Consider the following 27,340-nt stretch of genomic DNA (forward strand, 5'->3'; position numbering starts at 1 on the left):
TCAGAGGCACAGTTCAGATAATGAATGTTTTTTTTTCATGGTAGTTCTTTAGACTACATAGTACGACAGGGTGCATGTAATTAAAAAAAAAAACCAACAAACTACATTGCATGAAAAATAGCAAAAAAAATCAGAGAAGGAAAAGTCATCTTGTCTAGGGACTACAACAGTGAGAGGACGTCAAAGATACATATGTGTTCTTCTCTCTCTTCTCCCCTGCACCCTTGTTTTTCCATCGTGGAAGCTTTTACATCAGAATTCCTTGGGTTTCCTGTGACATCAGTCAGAATTCTTACATTTGATTGTTTCATAGAATCATAGAATGGTCTAGGTTGGCAAGCACCCTGAAGATCACCGAGTTCCAACCCTCCTGCCATGGGCAGGGACACCTCCCATTAGACCAGGTTGCCCAAGGCCACATCCAGACTGGCCTTGAACACCTCCAGGGATGGGGCCTCAACAACCTCTCTGGGCAACCTGTGCCAGTGCCTTACAACCCTCAAAGTGAAAAACTTCTTCCTAATGATTAATCTAAACCTGCCCTCTTCCAGTTTATAGCCATTTCCCCTCGTCCTATACCCAGAGGCAGCAAGTTTGACTGGTAAGAGAGTATATTTATTTTGTATTTACAGATTCTTTATCAAGCTGTGAATTACCAGTTTCTTCCTTCAGAAGGAGGTGAGAATACCAATATTTCAGGACCTTCTTCGTTGATCAGTAAGGATACAGAGGTAAGCTTTAAAGGGAGTTTTATAAAATAATGATTTTGTTCTGCATTGAGCTGAAAAGCTGAATTTGAGTTTTTAGCAACATCTACCTGTTTACTGGATAAAATGCACATTAAATACATCTACTAATTTCTGTTCTTAGATTGCTTTAAGTTCGAGGTTTTGCTTATGTACTTATATTTAATCTGTTCTGATTTTTTGTTGCTTATTCCTACACAGTCTTAGCATTATAGGAAAAAAAAAAAAATACCCAGAGGCAGCAGAAGAGGGAAGTGCAACAATACTGAAAGCAATAAAATGCGTTAATGTTGATTTGATTTTTGATCTGTCGCAATTGCAAAGCAAGACGTTTGAAAGTAAACCTGAGCTACGTATTTAATTTAAAAATGTCTTGAATTAAACTTATCTTTCCTCTTTTTCTGTACATCATGAAGTTTATGACTTATTTGCCATTTTGTAACTTTCATATATTGTATGTGAAATTATTTTTGTGTCTAAGATCAGAAGGAACATTGAGTCTTTTGTGGGAAATAGAGGCAGAAGAGCAGGAAAAAGTACAGTTATTCTGTCTAGTTTTCATGTTTATTATTTTTAAAAAATTAAGTGTGTACATGTACGATTGCAAGTACATTTCTGTCTTCAAAGAAGATGTAGTAACCTATTTATGAAAGAAAGGAATGTCTTTCTCATCCCTTTTCTGTTTAATTGAGTTTTTCTATAGGTGGTAAACAGATCAAGAGGGAACGCAAAAACCTTAAAGAAATACAGAGAAGAATAGAGAAAGAAAGAATGTAGTTCATGTTGCATAGTCTGGCTTTTTGAGAAAAATATCTGAATTGCAGCCTCCTTAATGTCATTAAACCCTTGGGGAATTTTTACCGATGCCAGCTGTAGATGGAACACGCTAGTCTTTGCCTTTGGTATATTTAACACCATGTGGCTTAAAAACCCACACCTCTCCTTCATGTTACTGGAATGGGAATAGGCAACTTCTACATATATGTCTATCTTCTGTGTAATTTTTTTTATATACGTATAGGCATAGGTGCATCCTTTGTATACATATATGCATATGTACACATGCATATGCATGTCTACATATATAAAAATTAAATGGGCAGGAAAGTAAAACAGCATTGAAAACAGTATTCAGAGGAAGAGAGCTAAACACTATGTGTCTGCTAGAATAATTGATACAAAGAACAGGTCTATTTACTGGCACAAATGCTTTTTGTTTTCTGGAAACTGGTAAATAAATGAGAGCAAGATTATTCAGTAGATCTTAAAATTGTGGAACCTTATGATGTGGGTGTTTACAGTATTTTAATGTATATAACAAACTTGTCATGCATCACCTTTCATATGCTGTAGTACTATTAACTGTATGTTGTGATGGAGCAATTATACATGCATATAAATGATTCAAAATCTTATTCAAGGGTTTAGCAGAGTTCAGTAAACTCACTAATTAACTTCATTATCAATTCAGTTTGGATATCTGAAGCAATTTTCATTATGCTAGGGAATTCACGTTCAGAAAATTATCCACTCTTATTTTCTCCAATGTACCTGTCTTTCCCCCTGGCCCCTTAGTTGTGGTTGGGTGTCTGTTTAGAATTGGAAGTAGACAGACAGTTGACCTGGCAAGTCTGTATGTTGCTGCATTGAGCATTTTTTTTTCTTTCTGTTTTAATACAGCTTCTTGGCATGTTATATTTCAGACTGTTACGCTATGAAATGAGTTCTTATGTTTGCTAATTCTGTCTTTTTGTTCTTTCCCAGTTGACTTAATAGGGATTTATAGCATCTTTCATTTCTTGCAATGACACAGGAGGAAACATAGCCAAGAATTTAGTCACTGTATAACCCTTCCTTTGTTACAGACATCTGAAATGTTAAAAAAGCAATATATTCAATAACTTAGTTTCTCTGACTTAACTGAATCCCATAACTGCAATTCCCATAGTTCCACTTCACCTAACTACTTGTGCTTCACTTTCATTGTCTTGCACAGAATTTCAGTTTCTTCAAAGAAAAAACAAACTATAAGATTTTTCTTTGCCCTTTCTTTTTAATCCTTTCTTTTTCACTTATGTCCTGATTAACTTATAGCACTGTTTTCTCAAGGAGTTGAAAAATGTTCTTTTTTCTCACCTATTGATACCTTTTCAAATTGGTGCTCTAAATGTAATTTTCCTTCTCTTGACTTGACTAAGTTTCTTCTAGTGTACATGTGTTTGGGCATCCCTTTTTCTGTTGCATTAAAAATACCTATCTGTAAGTATATCAATTTTCCCTTTCAAAGTTTTAGTGACCTTTGTCTATTCTTCCCTTTATCCTGTATTGAATCATTAGTTGCCACTACCATTTTTTTTTTTTTTTATATTATCAACCTGAACACCAGCTGGTCATGCTTGTCAGTCATTCTTCTCTTGATGAACTCCTCTCCAGAAATGGCTATAAATTAATTTCGTTTTTGTTGTTTTAAGTTTTTCCTCTGAAACTTTTTTCCTCATGAAACTTGCAGGAATCTCGTTGGCAGCTGGCTACATACCTTCACAGATTGCGTAGAAATGTGTTGTTTAACATTGCTGTCATGTTGACATCAGTATAATGTTTCTCCAAGGTTTTGGTGGTCCTACTCTGAAGGAAATTCCTGGTTTCTATGATAAAGCTGCATGTAATTATTCTGTAGGAACTAGTGCATTTGCACAAGGATGTGCTTCATTACCTTAGTGCCAGCTTGTCACTGTTGATTGAACTCATGGGATCCATTGGAGAAATTATCCTCTGGAAGCTACAATGATTCCAACATAGATTATTTTTAAACAAAATGTTAAGTTTCCCCAATCCCCACTTTTTTTTCGCTTTGTTGTATGCTACAAACGCCTCAACAACTAATCGTGTGCTTCTCCAACAAAATATATCAGTGAGGAAATTAAGGTCTTGATTCATGAACAGCCTTTCAGAATATTATTGCTAACATTATTATATTAAAATAGTCACGAGATGCTGTGCTGTGTAGAAACAATAACCATCAAGAGCCTTGTAAATGAGCTCTGACTTTATGCTGAATCTGCGTAATACTTAAAACAAGCATTATTTTTTTATAAATAAAATCATTATCTTTTACATATCTGAATGTGAAAACTTAATTACTGTAAAGTGGCACATCAGCGCAACAGAAATTTGCAGTTTCAAGTTTCCTTGAAACCAAACTCTTTGATAGGAGAACAGCCATAATTTCTAGAGAGTATCTTCAAATTACAGAAATTATTTTCTTAAACGTTGCTTAAAGAAAAGAAAATTTCCTATTAACAGAGCATCAGCATCTTTGCTTTTGCATTTTCCCAAGCACTGGATCTGGGAAAAGACAGTATCTTTTAAAACATTTTGTGTATATTAAATTAGTTATGTCGTGCATTTTTATCATTGCTGGTTAGAACTGATTAGGGAATGTTGTATGTATGTGGGATGCACTGGGAACTCTTCCACCTGGAGGCTTTGGAACCTCAGGGCAAAAATAATGCTCCAGCTGCTGTTTCAAATAGTTGTGACTTAGTTTTTGGTTTTTTTTTTTAATTTTTTTTTCTTTTCATTTTGCGGTCAACTGGAGCTGTGTTTTGTGGTTTAGTAAATATGCTGGGTTTTATTCTGTAATAACTAAGTTAGAGTTCTTATAGGAAGAGGTAGCTGTAATTCCTGGAGGAATCATTTTCATTTACAGTGTCACTACACTGTTTTGCAGAGAAGGAGAAAAATCTCAATGTGGAACTCTACACGTGCACTATTTAAACTCCCGTTGTAATCAGTGGAGATCCAGTCAATGGTGCATAGAGAATAATGCAGTTAATCAGCCATTAGGTGCCTGATTCAGTTACTTAATCATAGCTAACAACAATTTGAGATGCTCTGAGTTATCCTTCTGTCTTTTAGCTACTGACCCCAATAATCTAGGCCCTCTGTTGGATCTACAGGTGTTAAGCAGGTATCTTAATTACTGCTATATCTCTCAGACAGTCATCAAAGCCTGTATTTAAGCAGCTGAATCAAATACATTGTGTATGGTTTAGGCTGGGTTACTTTTTTGGTTCCAGTGACATTACAGCCCTAATAAGAGCTTAGACATCCAATGACACCTGAATTTTAGTGTTGTCGTCTTGAGCTGAATCTTTTCCGTATTCTCTCACCTTGGGTCTGTTTTATCTTTGCAGGACTAGAGTTTTCAATTAGACTGGTTCATTAGCTGTAACATACACTACAAAAAGAAAAAAAAAAAAAAGAAAAAAAAAGAAAAAAAAAAGCAAACAAAAAACCCCAAAACAAAACCCACTAAAAAACAAAACATTAAATGTAGAATAAACACGAATACTTATGTAAAATACACTATTTTAAATTCCTCCTTTCTAGTGGGAGTACCAAAAAGGGAAAAAGAAAAAGGAAAGTTAATACTGGTGTTCTGTTTTATGAAAAGAATCTGTTCTACCTCACTTTGTTTCCATCATAATCTTAATGCATAATGACTCTTAATGCATAAAGTGTATGGGTTTTGCATGTTTTGATCCCTGCACCTTGACTAATTGTCATTAAAGACAAAAAAAAATAAAAAAAATCCGTGTTGCAGGTGTTCTAATTTGTTACTCTGTCTTCTGTGGCTTATTTAAAAAATAGTTGGCTTTGTTATTTTTCCTTGGATTAGACTGTATATACAAGAATATTCTTGCTGTTATTTTAGAGTATCTTGATAATTTAGAATTTTTCACTTCAATTTAGATTCATGCAATTTTTTAAGCTGCTAATTTAGGATTAATAAATTGGTTTTTTTTTTAATCAGAAGTATTTATTTTTATAAAGGATACCAGCAAGAAATAATGTAAGAAAATAATTTCCCCCCAAACACTTCTCAAACCCCCCAAACTCTAACTTATTCCTGAAGATACAATTAAAGGATACAATTGAAGTTGTCTTCTTAAAATGAGACCTTCAGCAGTCTTTAAGAAATCATTTATTTTATGAGATATTGAGTCAGGATAGCAAAAAGTTATAGCCTAAAAGTGTTGCTGTTCCAGGTGCACAGAGGAGTGGATTTTCAGAAAACAGAATTCTTATTTGTGCAGAAAAGACTGTAATTACTCATAAGAGTTGAAATTCTTTTTAGAAAACATCAATAGTTTATCTGATAGCAGTAGAGCTATAGAAGCATACACACCAGCATACAAGTTAGCCTGTTAGTTTTCAGACTGCTGAAGGAGGTTTATTTTAGAAAATGTGTTTTGCTCAAATGCAATTGGGATTCTTTTTTTCTGGTTCTGTTTTGGTTTGTGGTTTTTTTTTTTATTATTATTTTTTTTCCTTCGTGAATAATCAGTTTGGTGTCCTGCAGAATCTGCTTGAAAATGGAGGCAGAGAGAGAAATTAGTACAAAAGATTTTTGTAATTTACTTTAAATGTTGTGTACAGAATACTAAGTACCAAGAATAACTTATTTTAAAAAAAAGAACAAAAACCAAACCACACAAACAAGAAGTTCTCCCCCACCCCGCCAAGCCACCAGACCTAGGATTTTCTTTTGCTTTTTTGCTTTTCAGAGGAGTAAAAATCCTGCCTGCTTGTACTCGGCATGTTCTTTTTTCACTTGGTGAAGTAAGAGCTGAAATTTCCAGTTTAGCCAGTCAGTTTATTAGTGGTGCATCTGTGAAATGCAGAATATATTTTCAGAAAAGACTGTGGGGAAAAAAAAAATAAATGCTGCAGCCTCAATGGAAAGAAGGACTTAAGATAGACCTGCTACTTCAGTGGTCAGCTTGAGGCAGTGATTTAATGTGTACTGCAGTAAAAGATACTTAAAATAAGTTCGTCTTATTGTGTCTTCTGGTACATAATTCACTTGAGCATAAGCTGGCGTCCTTTTGCTCTGATGTCTGAAGTTTTGTCATGAGTTAGTAAGTTGACTAATACCTCACATTCAGTTATACAGGTAGAATTTTTCTGTTTCAGTACACTTCAGTGTATGGGGAAATGAATAATAGAGTTTTTAGGGAGAAACATTGGATATGAAACTGTTGAAATTTGCTGTATGGAGGAAAATATTTATTTTTATGTTGCTGAAGACTGTGTTTACATTAGTAATGTGTTTACATTAGTAAACACAGTCTTCAGCAACATAAAAATAAATATTTTTTTTTAATATAAAAATATATAATCATGCTGATTATATATTTATGTCAAATGTGTAAGCTTTGCAAAGCATGCAATTAACACAAACCTTTCAGGATTGGAGTAGCACAGATCAACCAACGTGGATGTTCTGGGTATTATTTAAATGTTTTAAATGAGGGAGAGCTGGTAACAGAAACCTCCATTTGTGGAACCTGTCTTCTACTTTTAAGAATTAACTTACGTGTGAGTTTACAGAGACTGAGTGAAGATGTTTTGCAGGTTAATGTGTAGATGTAGACCTGTATGTATTGCAGAAGCGCTTCAGTATTGAGAATAGGCTGAGGTCTCAGTTCTTTTTTTGTAGTCTTTTAGGTTTGCCATATTTGTACCTTGTAAGTGCCTACTGCAGAACATCAAATCTTGATGATACTTTTTCACTTGGTGTGGAGATGAATGTTTACATCTCTTCACCATTTTCCCTACTGAGAATTCAACTTATTTAATGCTACCTCTGTGCAAGTACAAGATTGTCTCTATTAATCAGCTTTCTTGAATTATTGAAGATTAATTTTAGCATGCTCAATCTCCTCATTTGTAGAGAGATCATTATTTTAACAGAAGCATTCAAAAATTATGTAAAACATTGCCATTATAAACTTTTAAATTAAAAACAGCTGGTGTCTGTGGAAACGAGATTACAGTTGAATAAGGGGCAAAATGTTCTACTGATCATGCTACTCACTTCAGTTTGAAACTCCTAAATCACTTTTAACTTGTCTTTTGTTTGTTTTTGACAGCTGCTGCTTAAATTAATGGTCATTAAAATGCGTTATTAACAGTATGCCTGAACACTAATGCGTTTGGCTTTAGGTCATTAGCCTAATTAAAGCACGAATCTAAAACTTGCCATTGTGTGTTGGATATGCTCACAGGATGAAACCAGCGTCTCCTCTAGCCAGTCTGCTGATTTGTTGTACTGGACGACATCAAAAACCATGAAGGTGTTGTCTAACACAACTATGACTACAAAAGCCATGCTGCATGCTGTCAGTGACGGACAGTGGTGGAAGAGATCATTAACTTATCTTCGACCATTACATGTAAGGGATTGCTGATGTGTCTCAGATGTTTGCACATTCACTGATATATTAGTATAAAAGCTAGGCTGCTTTGTGGGTGTCTGATAACTGAAGACCTCAAATCAATAAATGAATTAGAGACATCACAGGATTGTTCGCAAGCAAATCCCAATGAGAGGAGGGGTCTAAGGCAGTTTCCTTTTCTTGTTTTCTAATCTGTTTTCTCCAGCTTTCTTCGCATAGCATGAGAAGGCATAGCTGAAATTTGGCAGAACTTCAGAACTTTGGGGAAGAAAGCACAGTGAAGTCCACTCTTTAATACTCTTATTTTATATTCAAAGCTGTTCCTTTTCAGTTTCTCTTTTCTACCTTCTCTATTTCAGTGGATTTTCTTATTTTATGATACTATTTTCTCTGATACTACTTTTGAACCTGATTCTCTTTCTTTTTCTTAAGAATACTGGACCTCATTCAGCATTGGTTTGTGTAAGATGACTCCTGTCATGCTCCCCACTGAATTCAATGATATTTTCATCTACTGTTGCTTTCCTTCTGAACAGAAGTTACAGAGTTTTTAATGATTCCCCTCCCCTCAAATGACTAGGCTAAACTATACTTATTTTTCCCAGGGCCAAGAATTTGGAGGTGTATTAAAAAGTGGGCCTGGAGAAAATGCCACTGTGGAAAAGCAAGGCTGTCACCCGTTTTATGAGTCTCTAATTGCTGATCCATATGTTGCAGAAGTAAGTTTCTTTTACAGAATTCGGAAGTGTTATTTTTTTGTGGAGGTCTTATAATTAATTAACAGTATGGATTTTGGAGTATTTGTGTGACTTGCAAGGATTTGAAATTTCATGCAATAGTAGGAAAAATTTCAGTATTGAACAGAAAGGAAAGCAAATGCAGGAGCTGAGGTAGATAATTGCATCAGATACAAATGAGCTAAATATAACTGCAGCATGTAGTACGCATGTGTCAGTTATCTTATTTTACTTCTAGTCTGAAATCAGCTATGGCACATACCAGAACAATTCTTTGGAAAGCTTTGCAGAAGTATTGCTAAGAACACAGAAACTTACAGAAACAAAAAGCGAAGGAAAAGACCTACTTCCAACTACAGAAGGTATGTGTATGTCTATATTCAATCCTGTGTTTACTTTGTATAGTAAACATAGGAGAATCCGTAATGGTTTTAAATATGGAGAATTGCACACAATGATGTGAAGTACTGTCTGGGTGGTTTGTACGAATTGCGATCTATTCAACATCTGACGTCGGTAAGGGGTCTTGATAGAAGTAGCTGCAGAGTTTTCAGAAGTGGTATTTTTAAAAGGAGTTGCTCAGTAAAGACTAGAAATCTGCAATCTGAAAGTTGACTTTAAATAAGCAGAAACTGATACTTGGAGGCTGACAAAGGTATGAACATTGGGGAGGGGAATTACTGAAGGTTTTCTGGATACTACCATGTACAGATATTTAAATGGAAACTTGCAGCCCAGTGTAAATGTTATTTTTATGTATGCCCGTGTATTCGCTTCTTCAGATTCTGTACCATTGCATATGGTACAGGGTCATTACAGTATTTTATTTAGTAATTAATGCTTAACTGCAGCTTCTGGAAACAGCAGAACTTTTTGTCATCTGCTGAAATGTCTACATTTTATAGGTTATACTTAATAATTTGTTAACTGAAACAGTTTCACTTCTTAAAAAAAAAAAAACAAAAAAAACCAAACCACACAAAACCACCTATGATTGTTTGTCTTTCCTTTTGGCTGTCTCCTGCTGGTTTAAGAAATGAACTGTTTAAATATTTACATGCTGTTACTGTGTTTTTGAAGGAAGTATCTCTATTATATTTTACTCTGTGGTAAGTTCTGTCATGAAAAATGAGTATATTAAATCACTTGCAATATGAGAAAAGTTTCAAGTGAGACTTTCTTCAACAGCCACACATTTTTATTTCAACTGGTTAATGAAAACCAGCATATTTGTCTTACAAGTATACAATTCAGTAGTTTGAGATATGTGATATTTCTACAGATAACCTGTACAGTTGTAATATAACAACACTGTGAATTGGAAAAGGTCATCAACAGGTTGTATAAATGGGGATGTATTCACATTTTGTTCCTTTTGTGCTCTCTTAATGCAAAAATAGTTTTAAATCAGTACTTATGATCTCTTTTCTTGCATGCTGAAAGCCCATAGGCTTCTAGCTCTGATTCCTGTGTGTTAAAGGAAGGGGAGGCAACGATTCAAAAGTGTTCATTGCTTTCTTAGGGCAAATGATGTTAGTTAGCAGCTCTTTGGTAATACTTCCTGCTCCAGCTTCAGTAATTGGAACTGGTTGTTTACAATTCAGTCTCTGCCTTTGAGATGGAAATTTCACTTTTGGGAACTTTTGCTTGATGAAGAAGAGAAATTTTGGATTCTAGCTTTATTTTTTGAGCCTCGATCTTCCTCCTCTTAAGTGTTCAGACTACTGTTTTTTTCCATTTTAATGCTTCTGTTCTCTTCCATGGCTCTTATTCTATAGTCAATCTGAATTTCACTTATGAGTCCCTTCAACTGTGCTATGGAACTGAGATTTCTGTGTTTTCCTCTGGAAAACTGCGCTGTATTTATTCTGTACTCAGCAGTCCTGCTGTATGACACCTTTTGGCACTCAACAGACAGCGTTCTTACATGTAAATGTAATGTAGCTTTTTGTAAATGAATTGAGTGGTAGTTTGCTAGTTGTAATGCATTTAGCCCGGGATTACCAGTATTAGATCCCACCTCTTCTTTCCCCTAATGCGTTTCTTTATCAATTCCCAGGAAAGCGCTTATGATGAGTTAATACTTTAAGGATTGTGGAGCTTGAAAAATGTGCATATTAATAGCATACTGCCAAAATTAAAAATAAAAAAAGTCATGTAGATGTGATCCCCATTTATTATTCTGTGTTTTTCTCTCATTTCCAGGCTTACTCTAAGGTTTTTGAAGGATTGTGCCATATGGAACTTGAATGCTGATATGAGTTATTAACTACTATACTAGTATCTAACAAACATAGCAGATTTCATTTTATTTTGATGACATGTTTGAATCCTGTTTGTTCCTTCTAGCTGTCTTCTAGGACAGCTGCAGCAGCAGGTTTCAGCTCCGTTAGAATAAGCAATGAACCTGAAAGAAGATGCAGTTCAGCAAAGAAACTCTAGTTGTGCTTAGCACATTGTCTTAGAAGTTGAAGTATGCATCAAACTCTGATTCTATTACTGTAGCAGTGTCATGGTCCGGGTGGGAGGGAATGGCTAAACGCTTTCCTCGGAGGCAGCATGCGTGATAAAACTCAAGATAATGTTTGCTGCTTCTTTTGTGGATTTGGTAGGGTCACAAGCCTTGGACTTCGACTTTTCTTGTCCTTTCCATCTGGATGTAGGTGGTAGATTAAGTATTTTCAAATGAAGTGGTAACACCCATCACTTTGGGTCCAGTAAAACACAGTTTCCTCAGTTGTGCCATTACAGTGCATCCAGACCTAGCGTGACCAACGCAGTGTTGTGCATCTCTGTTTAGTTATAGTTGTCTTTCTCCATAGCCCTTAAGGATTTGATGGGGAGGTTGAAGATGAGATCTGAATGCAAGGTTACTACAAGTGATGGCTACATTTCATTGTAACCAAATTAGGTACTAAACTCGAAGTAAACCCAAGAAAAGTCAGTCATACCTTTTAATCTGCAGGAGTTTTAGAACAAACAGTTAGCTTAATGTTTTCCATGATTTTGTAATTGCTTGCAGATATAGCTGTTTAATTGCAATATATGCTTTTAAGTTTAGTAAGATTTTATCACATCTAAAAGAACAATGGGAGACTTAAAGCAGTTTTTGCTTTTTTTTTTTTTTTTAAGAGGAAAAAAAAAAACATAGAAAAAGACTTGAAGCTTCCTAGGTATTGATAAATTCCATTTTTCACAAATAAGCCCTTTTCTTCCGTACTTTGTCTTCCAAACAGGCTTGTGGCATAAAGACCTGCACAGGAGATAAAAAGTATTCATAAACCAAATTTTTTTTTTTTTTTGGGTGTGTTCTCTTAAGGAAATACTGGTATTGGGACAGCAGCGTTGGCTCATTGCTTGTCACTGCCTGTCCTCCCCGGTTTGCCAGCCCTGTAACATTTAATCCCTTTGGCAAATTTCAAATTTAGCAGTGGTCTGAAATGATCCTAAGTTCCTGTCAATTTTGTGAAGATGTTTGAGATGTCAGAACGACATCCTGCTAATGTCTGTACGTAGCATGCAGTTTGAACTCAGCCCTGTTAGATGTCGGAGAATTCCTGTAGGGCTTCACTGGGAGACAGAAAACAGTATAAAATTAGTCTTTGTGTATACACGTGTGTGTGTGTGTATGTAAAGCAGGCTTGTATATATATGGATACATGAACACATATCTGCACAGAGAAAATTTATATTTATTGAACCAGTACAGGGGATGTTTTTTCTCAGAAGGGATGACAATAGAGGCAGGTCTTTCTTCTTAAGTGTGTTCTGTCAACTGGGATGCCTTTGTGTTGAGCTTCATGCAAGAGCATGAATAAAATCATATTGTTTTCTGGCCTTGTATTGGTGCCATGTTCTTTGTCATGATTGCTGTCTGAAGGGTGAAGATAAATTTTTGCTAGTGGGGCAGTTGTCATGTTGCGGATGTTCAGTTGGAAGAGAACCCACAGTTTATGATGTATATCCAAGGCTTTGCAATCATTAATTTTCCAGAGAAAGGGAGAAGAGCATAGAGCCCTAATTCTTCTTTCCCTCTTCCCAGTTTTTTCTGTTCAGCTGGAGGTGATTGTAAGAATATATAAAGTAACTTCACTTGTGCTCAGAGTAGGAAATACCAGTTTTGCAAACTATTCATCAAGATTTTAATATTACATATTTCCAGAGTTCTATTATTTTTGCTTGTACAGCACACAGGTTATTTTGAATGTAGTAGAAACAAGCTGTCAGCAGCAAGAAACTATTGCTAAAAGCTATTTGAAGCATAGAACATAGGTGCTGTTGTACAGGCTTGTATTTGCAGTAAGTGTGACGTATTGCCGTGTAGACAGCTTCTGTGACGACTTGCCACATAGAAATTTGATTTTTCTACCTGGCTGAGGTCCAGCATGTAAATCCACTTCAGGCTGATGGCAAGTTAATGATAATCTCAAAATTGTAATTGGTCAATCAAGCCTTTTATAAATCATTCTTTGGAACAAAGAATTCACTGGAGGGCTGTGCATGTAAAGTAATCAAGTTTCTTGCCAGCGTGCCCTCAAGAGTAGTTTGTGTACTGTGGGAATAGAGATATTTGAGACTTCCTTAAAATAAACAAAGAGCTAAGTTGCTGGAAGATGGCTTCTACTGATTGCTATTCTTCTTATTATTATTCCAATAATATCATCTGTAAAAAAGGGAAGTCATAATGTTATTTTCCTGGTTTACTAAGAATTCCTTATGCAATTTCTGGTCCAGGTTTCATAAGACATTTGGAGTTGTCCCTGGAACTAATAATTTATGTTCTCTACCCCCAAAATGGAATATTATGTGTATTACAAGGATATTTATTCTGTAATTGTTGGAACTTTTGTAGCAACTGCAGTGATGCTTGACTTCAGTACAGAAGGACGTAACTACATGAAGGAGAGATCCTGTTACTAATCAGCAAATCTCGTGTGCTCACGTTGTGTCTGTCTATTGGTTCTCATATTTGTGTAATGTAAAGTATAATGGGTTTTTTTAAACAAAAAAAAATGAGTTTGGTATCTATAATGTACGAAAAGCAAGTATTTTTTGTGTCAGTTTTACTAGAAGTATGTCGTCTTATAATCAGAATAATTATTCTTCAGTGCATTAATTTCAACTATCATTGTGCTGATATTTCTGTTTGCAGTATGTGGCAGGACCTGGTTTTGGTATTTTATTGATCTTATTTAAAATTCATATGACACTTGGAGCTTTTTTTTTAATTAAGACAAGTTTTTTATATGGTTTGTTGTGTTCAGTGGTAAGTGAATTAGAGCTTAGGCTTGAAGGGAAGACATTTTGTACTGTTCCTCAGGTTGGTATCTTCAGATGCTTACAACATCACATTATTGCCTTGATTTTACAAGCAAAAGATTTACTTGTTGTAAATCAGTACAGGTGATATTTCTGTGGCTTTGTTTAGCATCTGTTACCACAGTCTCATTCTTGTTTGGTTAATGCATTAGACGCTTTGCCTGGAAGTCAAGGTAAAGCTGTGCTGCAGTTTAATTACATATTATCTGTTTCTGGATTGCACTGATAAGTGTTTAATTAAGTATGTATAGAGTGCTTCAAGCTAGTGTCTAATAAAATACGGTCACACCAAAAACATTTCATTTGCTAACTGTCAAGGCTAGATGGGTCAGTAATCAAAGCTTTATTTCCACTCCCTGTATGTTGCAGTTCTGCTACAACTGGCAAGTGATGCTTTACCAAATGATATGGCCTTGTCTCTTGCCTATCTACTTGCACTGCCGCAGGTATGTTGATAGTGATTTTGTTTGTGTGTGTTTGCCAGGAAAGACTATTCATAGCATTTCAAAATTCCGTAAGAAAGTATAATTCCATTGTGTTTTTAAAATCTAAGTCTTTGAATTCATTTAAATACAGATTTTAATAGATCGGACTGGTGCATTTAAAGGAAACTGAATTAGTGCCATTGAACTGGCTTACGAGCATGGCACTGGTGAAAAGACACATTTTCTTACTTAAAATAGTAGTGGGGCCACCTGACTAACAGTTCTAATGTAGCTCAGAAATATGGATAACAACGTTGTGGTATAGCAGCATCAAAACTGTAGTTGAAAAATAATTTTGGTTAGGTGTTTATGCAAGGGCAGAAAAGCATCATAATGTAGAATTATCTTTGTGTGCGTGCGTGTAGGTTACTGATTTACTTCTGTGCCAGAAAAACATAGTCAGAGCTATTTCTAAATCACAGCGAGTAGCTTTTCAGAAAGTTTGTGCACTTACTGTTGCTTGCTAATTCTTTCATCTAAATTAATGCTCTCTTTCTCCTAGGTGGTAGATGCCAACAAATGCTTTGAAAAGCAATTACATTCTGCGTTATCTCTCCAGCTGGCAAGTTATTACTATAGCCTGCAGATCTATGCTCGTTTGGCACCATGTTTCAAGGACAAATGCCACCCTCTCTACAGGGTTAGTACTCTTTCTTTTTAAAACCATATTCATTAATGTGCAGCATTAAAGCTATTCTAAAAAGCCAGTACATGAGTTAAGCCTGTTAAGGAGCTGATCTGACTTACACTGTGAGCAGCCTGTTAAGTTACACATAATTATTCTTCTACAGGGCTGTAAACAGACAAGTACTTCACAATTTGTGAAAGAGTTTTTGAAGCACAGTATCAAGTGTCATTTATAGGTAATAGCACTATCAGTCTTCAAAGTAGCTTATAAACACTGAGCAATAATGAGGACAGCCTATGCTGTCATCTTGTGATACTGATAAAATATAGTACTTCCTAGGAAGAGTCAAGGGTCCATTTAAACAAGAACAGCGCTATTCAAAAAGTTTCCATAGCCTTCCTTGAGGTGTGTTGTTTTGTATTTAAGTTTACATATGTGTGGGGTTTTTTTTAAATTCATCCTCATTCATTGATGGATTTGTTGATTTCTTTTGACAAGTGTCTCTTTTTGAAATGGCAGAGCTTTGCTTCTTATTTATCGCCTGTGATTAAAGCAGTTACATGATAAACTCCAAACTACATTGAAGAGGTGACATACAAAAGTTTAGTAAGGCACCGGTTGCCATTCTTACTAAAATACCTGAGTAAAAACTCTTCTTTGCCACTCCAAGAGAGCCTTTCTGAGTTTACACCAGCTCTTTTCTCCTGTACAGAAGCTCTCTGGGCTGTTCAGTTTTTAGCCTAGCTCTGCATTACAGCTAAAAGAACGCTTCTGGTGACAAGTTTTCTGAAAAGAGAGACCATGAATCACCACTGTGGCTTGTGAGGAGATTCCCCACACCCCCTCCCACCCCACTCCACCCCACCCCCATTGAGAATGACTCCTGATTTTACTGAGGAAAACCTGTTTTGATATTCACCCAATCCTGCAACTGGGCAGCTTTTCATGGTCCTGCGAAGATTTTCATTCTGCTATCTTCTGTTCAGAAGCTAAAGGAGATCTCAGCCCACAGCTGAAATTTGTGGGGCTTGCAAAATGTAACGGTTGTGAGGAATTAATTCATGTTTGTTCAACAGCTTTCTTTGAGCCTGGGTCCATCTGCTGCAAGACACCTTTGATGGAAAAAAGATATTTTTTTTAGTTTAGCTTTTTTAGACAGTCTTATTTTATAGAAGGAACTATGAAGCCTTTTGAAAGAGCAAGTCATAAGAATGAGGACAGAGATGTTAAAGATTGAACTCCAATTGCTGTTTAATAAACATAGTTTTATCAATAGCACCATGTAGTTTATCTCTTACTGATATGATCTTTGGCTAAATCTTTTGTTCCATCTTAGTAAAATACTGTATTGGACTATAATGGTGGATTCTAAATTATTTGCTAGAATAAAAAAAAAAAAAGTGCTATGTTTAAGTACTCCTCTTTAACAGTAGCTTTTGGGAACAACTGTATGAGAAGATCCTGAGTGAACACCACATCAAGAAAAAGAAGAAAAAAAAAACAAAAAACCAAACCACAAACCAACCTGAATGCCCAGTAAGAAAACAACACAGGAGGATACATTCATTGTTAATAATTCCAAGGCTATCCAGTGAGGGAATGTCACTGAAGCAGAAAAGGAGAAATAGAAACAGATGATTTTGAGCAAAAGAAATAGTCTTTTTTTTTTTTTTTTTTAGTCCCCACACACAAAAAAATAAAAATGCAGAACTAAATGCTCACTTTCCACTGCAAAAAAGCTGTTTGTTGAAATGTACATCTTAGATGCTGGTCACAAAGAATGGATCCACTTGCAAGTTGCTTTCCACTTGCTCTCCATGGGAATAGATCTAGCTGTAGTTTTTATTTTTGTGTTTCCTCAGAGCTTCTGACTGTTTTCTCAAAACAGAAATGCGTCGCTAGGTCTTTTAACGGTATAATTCAAAGCTATGCATTATTGTTACAAGATAACCGAGTGTGGTTTTGTGGGTGAAGGTGTATAACCAATCCTTTTCCCCCCCGTTCTAAACCTTTCCATAGTCAGTAAAGATCTAAATCTGGCACTTCAGCCACATACCTAGAAGGTGGATCCTCAAGATCATAGACCATATATTTCTGTATAACAACACCTGAGTCATAGCAGGTGTGGTTTCTCTAGTCCATTGCATCAACTATCCTGTCTGAAAACTCTAGCTGAATTTATAAGAAGCTGTATAGAAGCATGGAGAAGTCTATGCTTCCTTTGGCTACTTTAAAGTAACATTATATAAATCTTTCAAAACAGTACATGAGTACCTCTGGCGTAATGGCAGAAATGTTCTCAGAATGAAAATGACAGATGTGTCAGAAGGATAACGGGGAGCAAGGGGGAGAGCCCCTCTTCCACAGGCAAAGACAGACTTTTAGGACTTGCTAGTTAGTCAAGAAAGACATTTTGAAGGAATGATTTGGTCTGTTGGATGAAGGATGATTTTCTTATTTCTTTTTTCTTTTTTTCTGTGACATGAAATGCTGACAGCTAGTATCTGCACATCAAAATAGAATCATAAATTGCCAGAAATTCTCATTAACTTTTTTGTACTGTTGATGCCCAAAAGGAAATCAGCTTGATAATTTCTATTTCTGATGAAATTATTACTTTGCTTTAAGGAGGAACAAAGGGATTTGGGTATAAAGTACTTCTTTAGTTTTGTACCCAAGACAATTTTAGTTGTCACAATAATATAAACATGATAGTTATAGTTTAGGGGATCTGAGCTGTATTAGTTTCTTATCCTGAGGAAGATGTTAAAGGAGCTCTGCAACCCAATAAAACCACAGATAAAGGTCTAGAAGAATAACGCCAGACAGAAGAGAACAAGATTTCCAGAAATGGACTAGCTGTGGAAAGGGAAAGCATTGGTGTGAGGAGATTTTGAGAAGCTGTATTTATTTTTGGTTTAGGTCTCTAGGGTTTTGGTTTAGGTTTCTGGGGTTAAGTTTCTTCACAGCAGCCCCTGTGGGGCTGAGCTTTGCGTTTGTGACTAGCAGTGTTGTGGCTGCTGCTGCACCCTGCTTGTGTAGCACCAAGGCGGTTTCCCCACTGCTGCTCTCATTCCCTGCTCCCGACTTCCCAGTCTTGAGGAGTGAGAAGAGAAGCCATACAGCTGAGCAAAAAAATTGCTGGATCATTTTTGTTGTTAACAGCTTATCTCCTCATTTGTCCTATGCTGGTGATCTGATAAGTCACCAGAATAAATATGTCTGGGAGATTGTTTACTTGAGAAAGGAGTGAAAAAGTTTAATTACCCTAAGGTTAATTAATATGTTATGTTCCTGTCCTCATGCTAATCTAATGCCGAGGTGTTCCTGTGCTTTTGGAGAGGAGTATTCTACTGGCCCTAGCTGGGTGGCAAACTTTTTCTTGGAACATCAAGCAGCAGTTCTAACAAAGACTGCTCAGTTGCAGAGGGGAATGGGAATTTTGCAACTAATAGTAGATGAGGAAAGTTGCTGTTAGCAGAAGATTCTTAGGTTTGTGTTTTATTCCCTTATCTGTTATTTTCATTCAAGAAAATGAATTTGATTCCTGTCCTTTTGTGCTTTGCAACTGGCAATTTATGGAAACGGTAACCTCAGAGATTCTCCTTAGTGATGCTTTGGATGCAGCCTAGGTGAGGAAGCTGGCAGTTCAGTTCCACGGTGTTAAGTAGTCTGATATAACTGGCTTTTGAGTCACTATGTGAAATTTATACAGTGAACTTGTGCTCTGCGCACTTAACCTGCTTCCCTCTTCTGTTACTTGCTGCTTTGGGAAGCCTACATCAATCTCTTTGTAAGAGGCAGAATTGTTTCTGCTTTCACCTCACGTCAGTTCACTGTCTACAAAGTAGGTTTTTCTCTTTTTGTTTTGTTTTCATTTTCTCTATCTGTTTCTATCACAACTGTTGTGTATTTTAGTTCCTGTGCTGTTTCTCTTTATTCCTGTCATTTAGACCATTGTCAGGAGACCGTATTTCATCTCCCTGTACTGCCCTCACCGCAATGGCATCTGTAGGCTCTAAGTGCATTAAGTGGCTGTGACAAAGATGTCATGTGTGTCTTATTCTCTCTCATCTCCTTTCCCATAGGGGAAAAACAGCATGTGGAGCATTTTTTAAATTGTTACATGCTGATAGGTATCTATCTATTTTTGCATTAATGAAAGCAGCATCAAAAGAAGAGTGCTTTGAACTTGGGACTGAATATGTAGGAGTTTGTGTTGACCTTACCAGGAGTTCATTCTGCAGGCTTGACCTGGCTCCCAAGGCAATTCTGTTGCTTATTTGTATAAGGTTGACCTTAATTATAAATACAGCTGTATTAAACCAGAGAAGGAGAACTCCCAGCTGTGGTCCTTATGCTACATCTTTAGGTAATATTCTGAATGTAGGATGTTGAAAATAAAGTTTGAACTGGAAATAAATACTGTGTAAGGCAGCTGTATACAGGAGGAGGGAGAGAGGCAGATCTTATGGGCTACCAGATGTATGACCCATGTTGTATGAGATCTAATGGCTTTAACCTTATTACAGGGCATTGTAGTACAGCTAGAAGTTAAGTCTATACACAAGGTAATCTCGCATTGGAAATCAAATGCTCATTAAATGGTTGCATGTTGGTTTGTGTTTAATAATAATATCCTGTCACGTTCCGGAATTATGAACTTAACTCACAAGAAATAATATATGCATTTTTTAATCTCAAATTGGATTTGTGTATATGAAATTTTACAGGAGTCTATGAACATTGACTGCAGTACTGACAAACTGTGTCAGACAGTCTTGTTTCATTCTGTCTCGACAGTCGGCTTTTTATCCATAAATGCAATGGCTAGCGCTTAAGTCTGGAGATGGTAAAATGGTAGTGCTCTTTTTTGTTGGCTTATGATGGACTTAAAACTTGACCACCTTTACTGTCTTGAGTCCTGATTCAGTCTGTTGGTGCCTCTTTGCCCTTTTCTGTTTGGCTAGTGATGCTGAAAACTAACAAATTTCCTTTAACAGTGTAATTTCTCCCCTTTGCTTCACTGTTTGAATCTTCTGTTGTGTGTTCTGCATCAAGTTCAAGTTTTCTCTTTGGCATATCACATTTTGTGAATTTTCTTCATTGATTTCCTTATTCCTCAGTGGTATCGCAAAAAATAAACTCAGATTTTTTTTTTTTTAAATGAATGAATATCTAAGCTAACAAAAATTGAGAGATTGCCAAATGCTACTGTGTTCGAAGGCTTAAAACTCAAGTAAGCTCTCCTGAACTAGCAGTCACTGTGGACATTTTGAACATCTTCCAGTATGACCCCTGAATTAGTAATCCAGCAATTAGTGGCACTGCATTCAGATTGTGACAGCTATGTTCCTTTGGTTGGGGTGGGTTTGATAAGCCAGTGTTTCACAGGTTGTCTTAGTTTTTTTGTTAAGCACACAACACTACAAAGCACTGCTGTTCTTAGTTGGGACTAAATATTTAGGTGACTGAGAAAAGAGCTATTGTTAAATAGTTGTTTGCAGTTTGCTTGCGTTTTTCCCCGGTTTTATTTCTTAAAGATAAATTGTGCTTAAGAAAAGGAGATGGTTACAGTGTTTCTTATTTTTATTTCTCAAGGGTTACATAAGCTATTCTGTTAAATCCTACTTCTGAAAGCAGAGTGAGTCTTGTTCTTGAGCCAGCTGTTCAGAAATACTCTCTTTAAAAAGAGGATCTTCAAACCAGGCTTTCATTTCAGAAGAGGTTTGAGGTTTAGCTTGCCTGTGTTCCTCTGGAGACGTATTTGTGGCTTTACATGCAAGGAAGGTAATTGGGATAAGCATTAATGCTTTCCTTCTTGCAAAGGGTTTTGTTCCTCTCTGGGAAACAGTGACCAACAGCTTTTTGAAGCAGTCTTCCTCTAGTCAATTGTTTCTGTCTTTCTTTTTCTTTCCTTTTCTGTGCTTCTGTAACTGTTTTCTCCAGTCAGTAAATGGCATTAATTTTGCAATCACCCTGACAGAACTTTGCTATTCATCTTAGAACACAAAATATTTCAGCAAAATTTTGTTTATCTGAGTTAGCAATATAGGTAATTTTTCAGACAGCGCTGAATTCCCATCAAGTGAGAGAGCTGGCTCCTGTCTCTTTGATTTTTGGTGGTTTGGTTGTTTGGTGGATTGTTTGTTTAGTTGTTTGTTTTTGATCTTGGAGAGATGAGGATAAATGCTAGATTGGCCTCTATAAATTTAGCCTAAGAAGCTATTCATGAAAATATATGTCACAATAGGAGAAGGTGATCACTGAGAAATTCATGCTTCTAATGAGATGTGCTAGTGGTGCTCCTGGAGTAGGATGAAAAAATACTTGACTTCTGGCATTTTAGTAACTGTCAGGGAAGAGGAAATTCTGTGTTTTGTTTTGTCATGTAGCTCATGGAATATTTAGTTTTCAAGCTTTAAATTAGTAAAATATAGAAATATTTGGATGTATCCAGTCAAATGACTGTACAAATTAAAAGGATACTATATTGAACTCGAACTAAAACTGTATCATATTGTAATGAAGTTTTACAGTATGCGTGTATGCTTGTCCCAAAGTCTGTATTTAGACAAAGATTAAAGACACATTCTAAAAAAATACAGAATAACACAATTTATTAAAAAAGAAAGCACAATGATTTTTTTACTGAAAAGGGAGATGGACAGAAGGTTAGGATAATTACCTAAACTGTGACTTTATTTACTGAGAGTAATGCTGACTGCAAATGGAGAATGAATTATGTCCTTTGAATTAGTAGGTACTTAACTCAAAACTGTGCAGTAATTTTCTGTTTTCAGGGGTGTTCTTTCAGTTGACTTTTTAACCTCTTGTGTATCATGTGTTAGTTCCACTAAAAAGGCTTTCAGGTGAAATGATGAGATGAGATTTTTCTACCGAAACCTGAATTGTCAATATCTTACCCAATAAGAGAGTCTGTAAGAGAACAGAAGGTAGAAAAGAAACTATGAAAACGTTTTCTCTTGGGACAAATTATTCCTCACTCTTGCTGGAATAGTTGATTGAAAACAAAGCAAAAAAGCATTTAAAACAGACCACTAGAGCAATTTGCTCAACTCTTCAGACACAAGTAATTTAACTGTAAAAACAACTGCCTGGACAACTTTTCAAATTATTTTTATGTTTTATTACTTAATAGTAGCCTCTTGTGTTTTGTGGTTTTTGGTTGTTTTTTTTTTTTTTCTGCAGCAGTACTGGCTTCTGTATTGGAAACTATGTTGATTTAACTTGTACCTGGTGGTTTTGTTTGGGCTTAAAGTCACTTTGATGCGATTGTTTCTTCTGCTGCTGGCTATTAAAAGATCACATGTTATTTTGGTAACCAAGTTTCATCTGTTGGGAATTTACCTTAAAATATCTTTCAGTAAAAATTCAAGACAATTTCTAGACTAACATGTAGATATTAACATTCAGTAGTCTATAAATACTGCAGATATCCTGGCTGACTATATGATTTAATTTTGTGATGGCTGGCTGTTTGACCTTAAAACAAAATGTATAGATGAAATCAAATTTGTTAACTGCATTTTCTTCCTGGTTTTGGGTTTTTTGGTATTTATAGCCAGTGATTGTGCTACCTCTGCAAATACAGATAAAAAAATCCTGCAGAACGTGGTTTTGCATAATAGATGCTGTACTCTGCTTAGCCCAATTCTAATACCATCTTTAGTGTAATTTCTGAAGCAGGAATAAAAACAACAGGTAATATTGTTTTAAAGTTGTGTGTGAGCAATATCTGATTCATGATTCAAAACAAACAGCTTAACTCCCAGTCCTTGCTTATTCAGTTGCTACTGGTGCCTTTGTCAGCAGAAAATATTCCTGGGATTCCACTTATGTCATATCTTTAATCATACCAGCATCTTGGGCAACCTTTTGTCATTAAAAGATTCAGTTAGTTTCCAACATCATGACCTGGAAGCGACAATGGCATATGTTGCCTTCCTATCCAAGTGTTTCAGTTTTCAACCATTGCGTTTCCACATTGCTTATTCAAAACATATAACATTCCTTCTATTGAAACAACCAACCAACCAAAACCAACACAGAGGTGGTTTGTTCTTGGTGTACTGTGGAGACAAACAGTTTTTTAAGAGTATGAACAGGCTTTAAAATCCTTATGCTTAAGTATACCTGAGACATTATATTAGACAATGACAACAATTTTTGATGGATGATGGTAGGACGAGGGGGAATGGCTTTAAACTGGAAAAGGGTAGATTTAGATTAGATATTAGGAAGAAATTTTTCACTCTGAGGGTAGTAAGGCACTGCAGCAGGTTGTGCAGAGAAGCTGTGGATTTAAAGCCGAGCTGGATGGGGCTTTGAGCAACCTGGTCTAGTGGGAGGTGTCCCTGCCCATGGCAGGGGGGTTGGAACTAGATGATTTTCAAGGTCCCTTCCAACCTAAACCATTCTAGGATTCTATGATTTAAGATTATAAATCTGAAATAGATTTTTTTTTTTTTAATATTGTCAATGTGTTAGGTTTGATAGGATTTATTGCTCATCTCATCTCTACTTCATTTTTTTGGGTAGTTTGTGCAACTTTATTCTGACTCATCTTGTAGCTTATAAAAGGTATTCTGGTAGGTACCCTTATACGTTGACTTGGTGGGTGATGGGGTTTGCTGCTTCCTGCATCCATTTAAAAAATGGCTGTGAAAGCTGATCCTGAACAAATCATTGTTGTCACCCAACAATATATGTAGCTGCAGCAGTGGGAGGAAAAAGTTGTGGTATCCTTGTACTTGAGGGATGGGACAGTACGGGTTTTATTTCTGAGATGTTCTAGTCTTCCATCTCAGCCGTACCCTTTATCTTTGGTTTTGAGCAGATCAGATGTGAGACAGCTGTGACCTGAAAGGTAGACCACCCCAATTTCATAGGGTGCTGTGGCTAAGGGAATGTACTCTTGACTCACAGTGTGACAACAGACTCAATTGAGGACAAGTGTCATTGATTTAATTAATGAAAAGCTGTCCTGTGGAGGGATGGATTTTAATTCTTGAGTGAACAGGCATGTTCAGGATTTTACTTCTTGAGTGAACTATTTATTTCCTGTAAATCTTTTTTCCTGTTTTGGTATGTGAGGAAAAATGTCACCTATATGTGCTTCTCTTCATTCTTTCTTTCTTTCTTTTTTTTTCTTGCCTTCCCCTCCATCAAATTTATAGCACGTTGAATCTCTGGCTACAGGGATTGTGGCAGGTGCTACAAGGATTAGGGAGAGTTCTCCTCCTGTTCCTGAAATGTAAGTGCTTTCCAAAGGCGTAGTTTGCTTTCTTTAGAAGTGCTGGAGGTGGGCAACAGCTAGAGGAGGGACAGTGATCAAAGGGCGGCTGTCTCTGTAGCAGGAGTTTTACACCCCGCTCCCTGGTGTCTCTTGCTTTGCTCGTGTGCTGTTGTCTCTTAGTTTTGCTAAGAGATCTCCTTAAGAGATCAAAGGATTTGTTTGGTGTATGTGTCTTCATTTGCAGCATGATCTCCTCCTTTCTTAGGACCACTTAAAATGGTATAGAACAAATGTGGTGTTGCAAGGCACAGCTAACGTCCTCTGCATTCCCGTTCAGATTCCTGTGGTTCACTGTGTTTGCAGCTTTTGATCGTTACCAAAAGTCTACAGTTCAAAAGGTGATGGAAATATTTTGCAACTTTAATCCAGAAAGGTCCACACTATCAGTTATGTATTTGGGGTGGTGATGAGCAGAGTAGCCTTGATGATCTAAGCAGCTTTTCTCATCGGTGTTCCTCATCATTTCTGTACCTGAAGATCATTTACATTAAAAACAAACCCAAAAGAATAATATTCTGTTTGAGAACAATTTGAAAGATTCTTGGTCTTAAGTAAGCAAGCTAAATAGCCTTACAGTGATCTAATATTATCTCAATGATGTGTTTACAGTAGAGCTTTTTGTTATTTATCTCTCTTACCATAGCTGTAAGGTTGTTGCCACTTCCTGAGCAGGAGAAGAATGGGAGAAAAACTGACTCAGTTTTCTTTTTTCTTTTTTTTTTTTCTGATGTGTATGGCTGAAATAAGTCTTTTAAAGGGATTTGAAAGAAAAAAGAAATAGCAACTTGCCCAGGAAAAAAAAATAATAAAAAATTGAAGATTATTTTAGGGATCAGGGTGAAGAAATTCCGGGATCAAAACCTCTTATCTCTTTTTTTAAACCGGTGTTGCTTTTATAATACCACAGTGACATAAAGATTCTGAAGGGCTTCACAGGTGTGCCTCCCAGGGGGTGGTCAAAGAGAAATACTGCTTTAAAACATCTAGTCACGTGGACCCTGATCCCCAGCTGAGGCTTACTGGTAAGGGCTGGTGTTGCAATATTGACGGTAACTTGTCTTGGTCTGTGCGAAGTAAATCACATCTAATAGCATGGAATTAAATTAGCTTTATGCTGCAGTGATGGTTGGGTATTTTTTTTTGCTTTTCTCTCTCTTTTTTATTTTTTTTTTTTAGTTGCTCAGCAAAGTCTATACCATTATTGCTAAGACAACACTGTTCCAGCACAAAGCGTACCACTAGTCCAACAGATGAGTAAAATGCATTGGTGGGTAGTTCATGAGGGGTTTCCCATGAGGGGCAATGCTGGGAGGCTCATGAGTTAAGGCTATAATACATTTGGGTCTACTCTTGTGGCTTCTCTGGAAACTTCTCCTATATTTGCTGCTGTGTTCTTGTGTAAAATAGACTTCCTGAGTGATCAGGGAGGGGAAGCCGTGTTCAAATGTCTGTCTAGAAGTACAGGAGGAGATATATCTGTCCAAGCAGGGAGTTGGACACCTAGGCACAATTTCTAAGTATCTGAAAGACCAAGAGATAATAGTGTAGTAGTGGTTTGGGTTTCTTTCGTGTGGGGTTTGTTTTTTTGGGTTTTTTTGTTTGTTTGTTTGGTTGGGTTTTTTGACAGATAACATTAGGAAGAGAACAAGTTGAGTATGACTTATCAGTCTTACCTGTCGTAGTTCATTTGTATTTACACAAATTGCAGTAGAGATATTTTTTTTTTTTAAAGTACCCATGACAATTTTAAGGAAGTCAAAGAATTTGTAAACCCTATGAATGCTGCAGTAAGACTCAGACTTTACTGATTTTTCTAATTTTCTTTATCACCAGCTACTATTACTAGCTAGTTATTACAGTCTTTTCAATTAAAAATTGTTAAGACTTTCCTGAATACTTGCAATACAGCTATAATGATCTTTCTGTGTTAGTGTTATAACAAGCATCATGTCTAACTGAACTAGGTATCTAATGGATGTAGAAATATTCTTGTGTATCTTTCAAAAAATCACGTATAACAAAATGTGAGGATGTTAACTTAAAATTATGAAATACAAGTTCTACGCAAGTTGATGCCAAACATTTCTGATCTTTAAGTTGTCTCATTGAGTTTGTGTTGAATGTTTAATAAGTACTGCACAAGCAGCACTGTTATTTAAGAAAACATTTTAAATCCATAGAAGGATAACAAATCTGAGAGAAGAAAAACTGTGTGTCATTCCAGTAAATTAGTTTTGCAAACAACTGTGACCTGGGAAAGATTGTTTTTTATAGATTAAAAAAACCCTAGAAAGTCTCACATCAGATGTCAGTATAGGCTCTGTGTGAAGCAGGCTGGGGGATTACTCTAAACTAGTTTTTGGTTTCACATGATCTGATATTTTGGAGCATAAGTCTTGTAAGGGATAAAATAGGACAACACTTGATTGAAAGATTTTTGCTGGTGAAGAGTTCAACACAGTCCTTGGCAACTGCTTGCAGTAAGAAAAACAACTTGTGTGTTGTCTTTAGTCTGAATGTATATATGTTAATTCAGCAGCTATCAGATTTCATACTTTTATCTCCTAGATTGAAGAGTTTGTTGTGCTATTTCACCTTACATATGTATGGATACACATACGTATTCATACAGGGTATGATTCTGTTATTCTAACTCTGTCAGTAATATGCTTAATAGACCCTGCTTCCAAAGGCATTATTTGTCTATTACTATAAGACATGTTTCTTAAATCCTTTAAATAATTTTTGTGATACTTTTCAGAGCCATCCTTTTTATAATATATTTCTGGACTTCAAATTCAGAGAAGAACCTAGTAGTGGGAATTAGTTCTCTTGGTTAAAAACATCAATCTAATTTTTTTG

General features: G+C 36.2%; 1 protein-coding gene across 1 annotated transcript in view; it reads left to right on the forward strand.

Annotated features, from left to right (window-relative positions):
* NBAS (neuroblastoma amplified sequence) overlaps positions 1 to 27,340 on the forward strand; it is a 181,109-nt gene that overhangs the window by 69,198 nt on the left and 84,571 nt on the right. The window contains exons 34-39 of the mRNA XM_009885333.1: positions 633 to 731; positions 7,820 to 7,987; positions 8,596 to 8,709; positions 8,966 to 9,089; positions 14,416 to 14,492; positions 15,034 to 15,171. Coding sequence (XP_009883635.1) covers positions 633 to 731; positions 7,820 to 7,987; positions 8,596 to 8,709; positions 8,966 to 9,089; positions 14,416 to 14,492; positions 15,034 to 15,171 — 720 coding nt within the window. The remainder of the gene's footprint in view (positions 1 to 632; positions 732 to 7,819; positions 7,988 to 8,595; positions 8,710 to 8,965; positions 9,090 to 14,415; positions 14,493 to 15,033; positions 15,172 to 27,340) is intronic.

This window comes from Charadrius vociferus, unplaced genomic scaffold (genome assembly GCF_000708025.1).
Source record: "Charadrius vociferus isolate BGI_N301 unplaced genomic scaffold, ASM70802v2 scaffold173, whole genome shotgun sequence".
NCBI classification, from domain to species: domain Eukaryota; kingdom Metazoa; phylum Chordata; class Aves; order Charadriiformes; family Charadriidae; genus Charadrius; species Charadrius vociferus.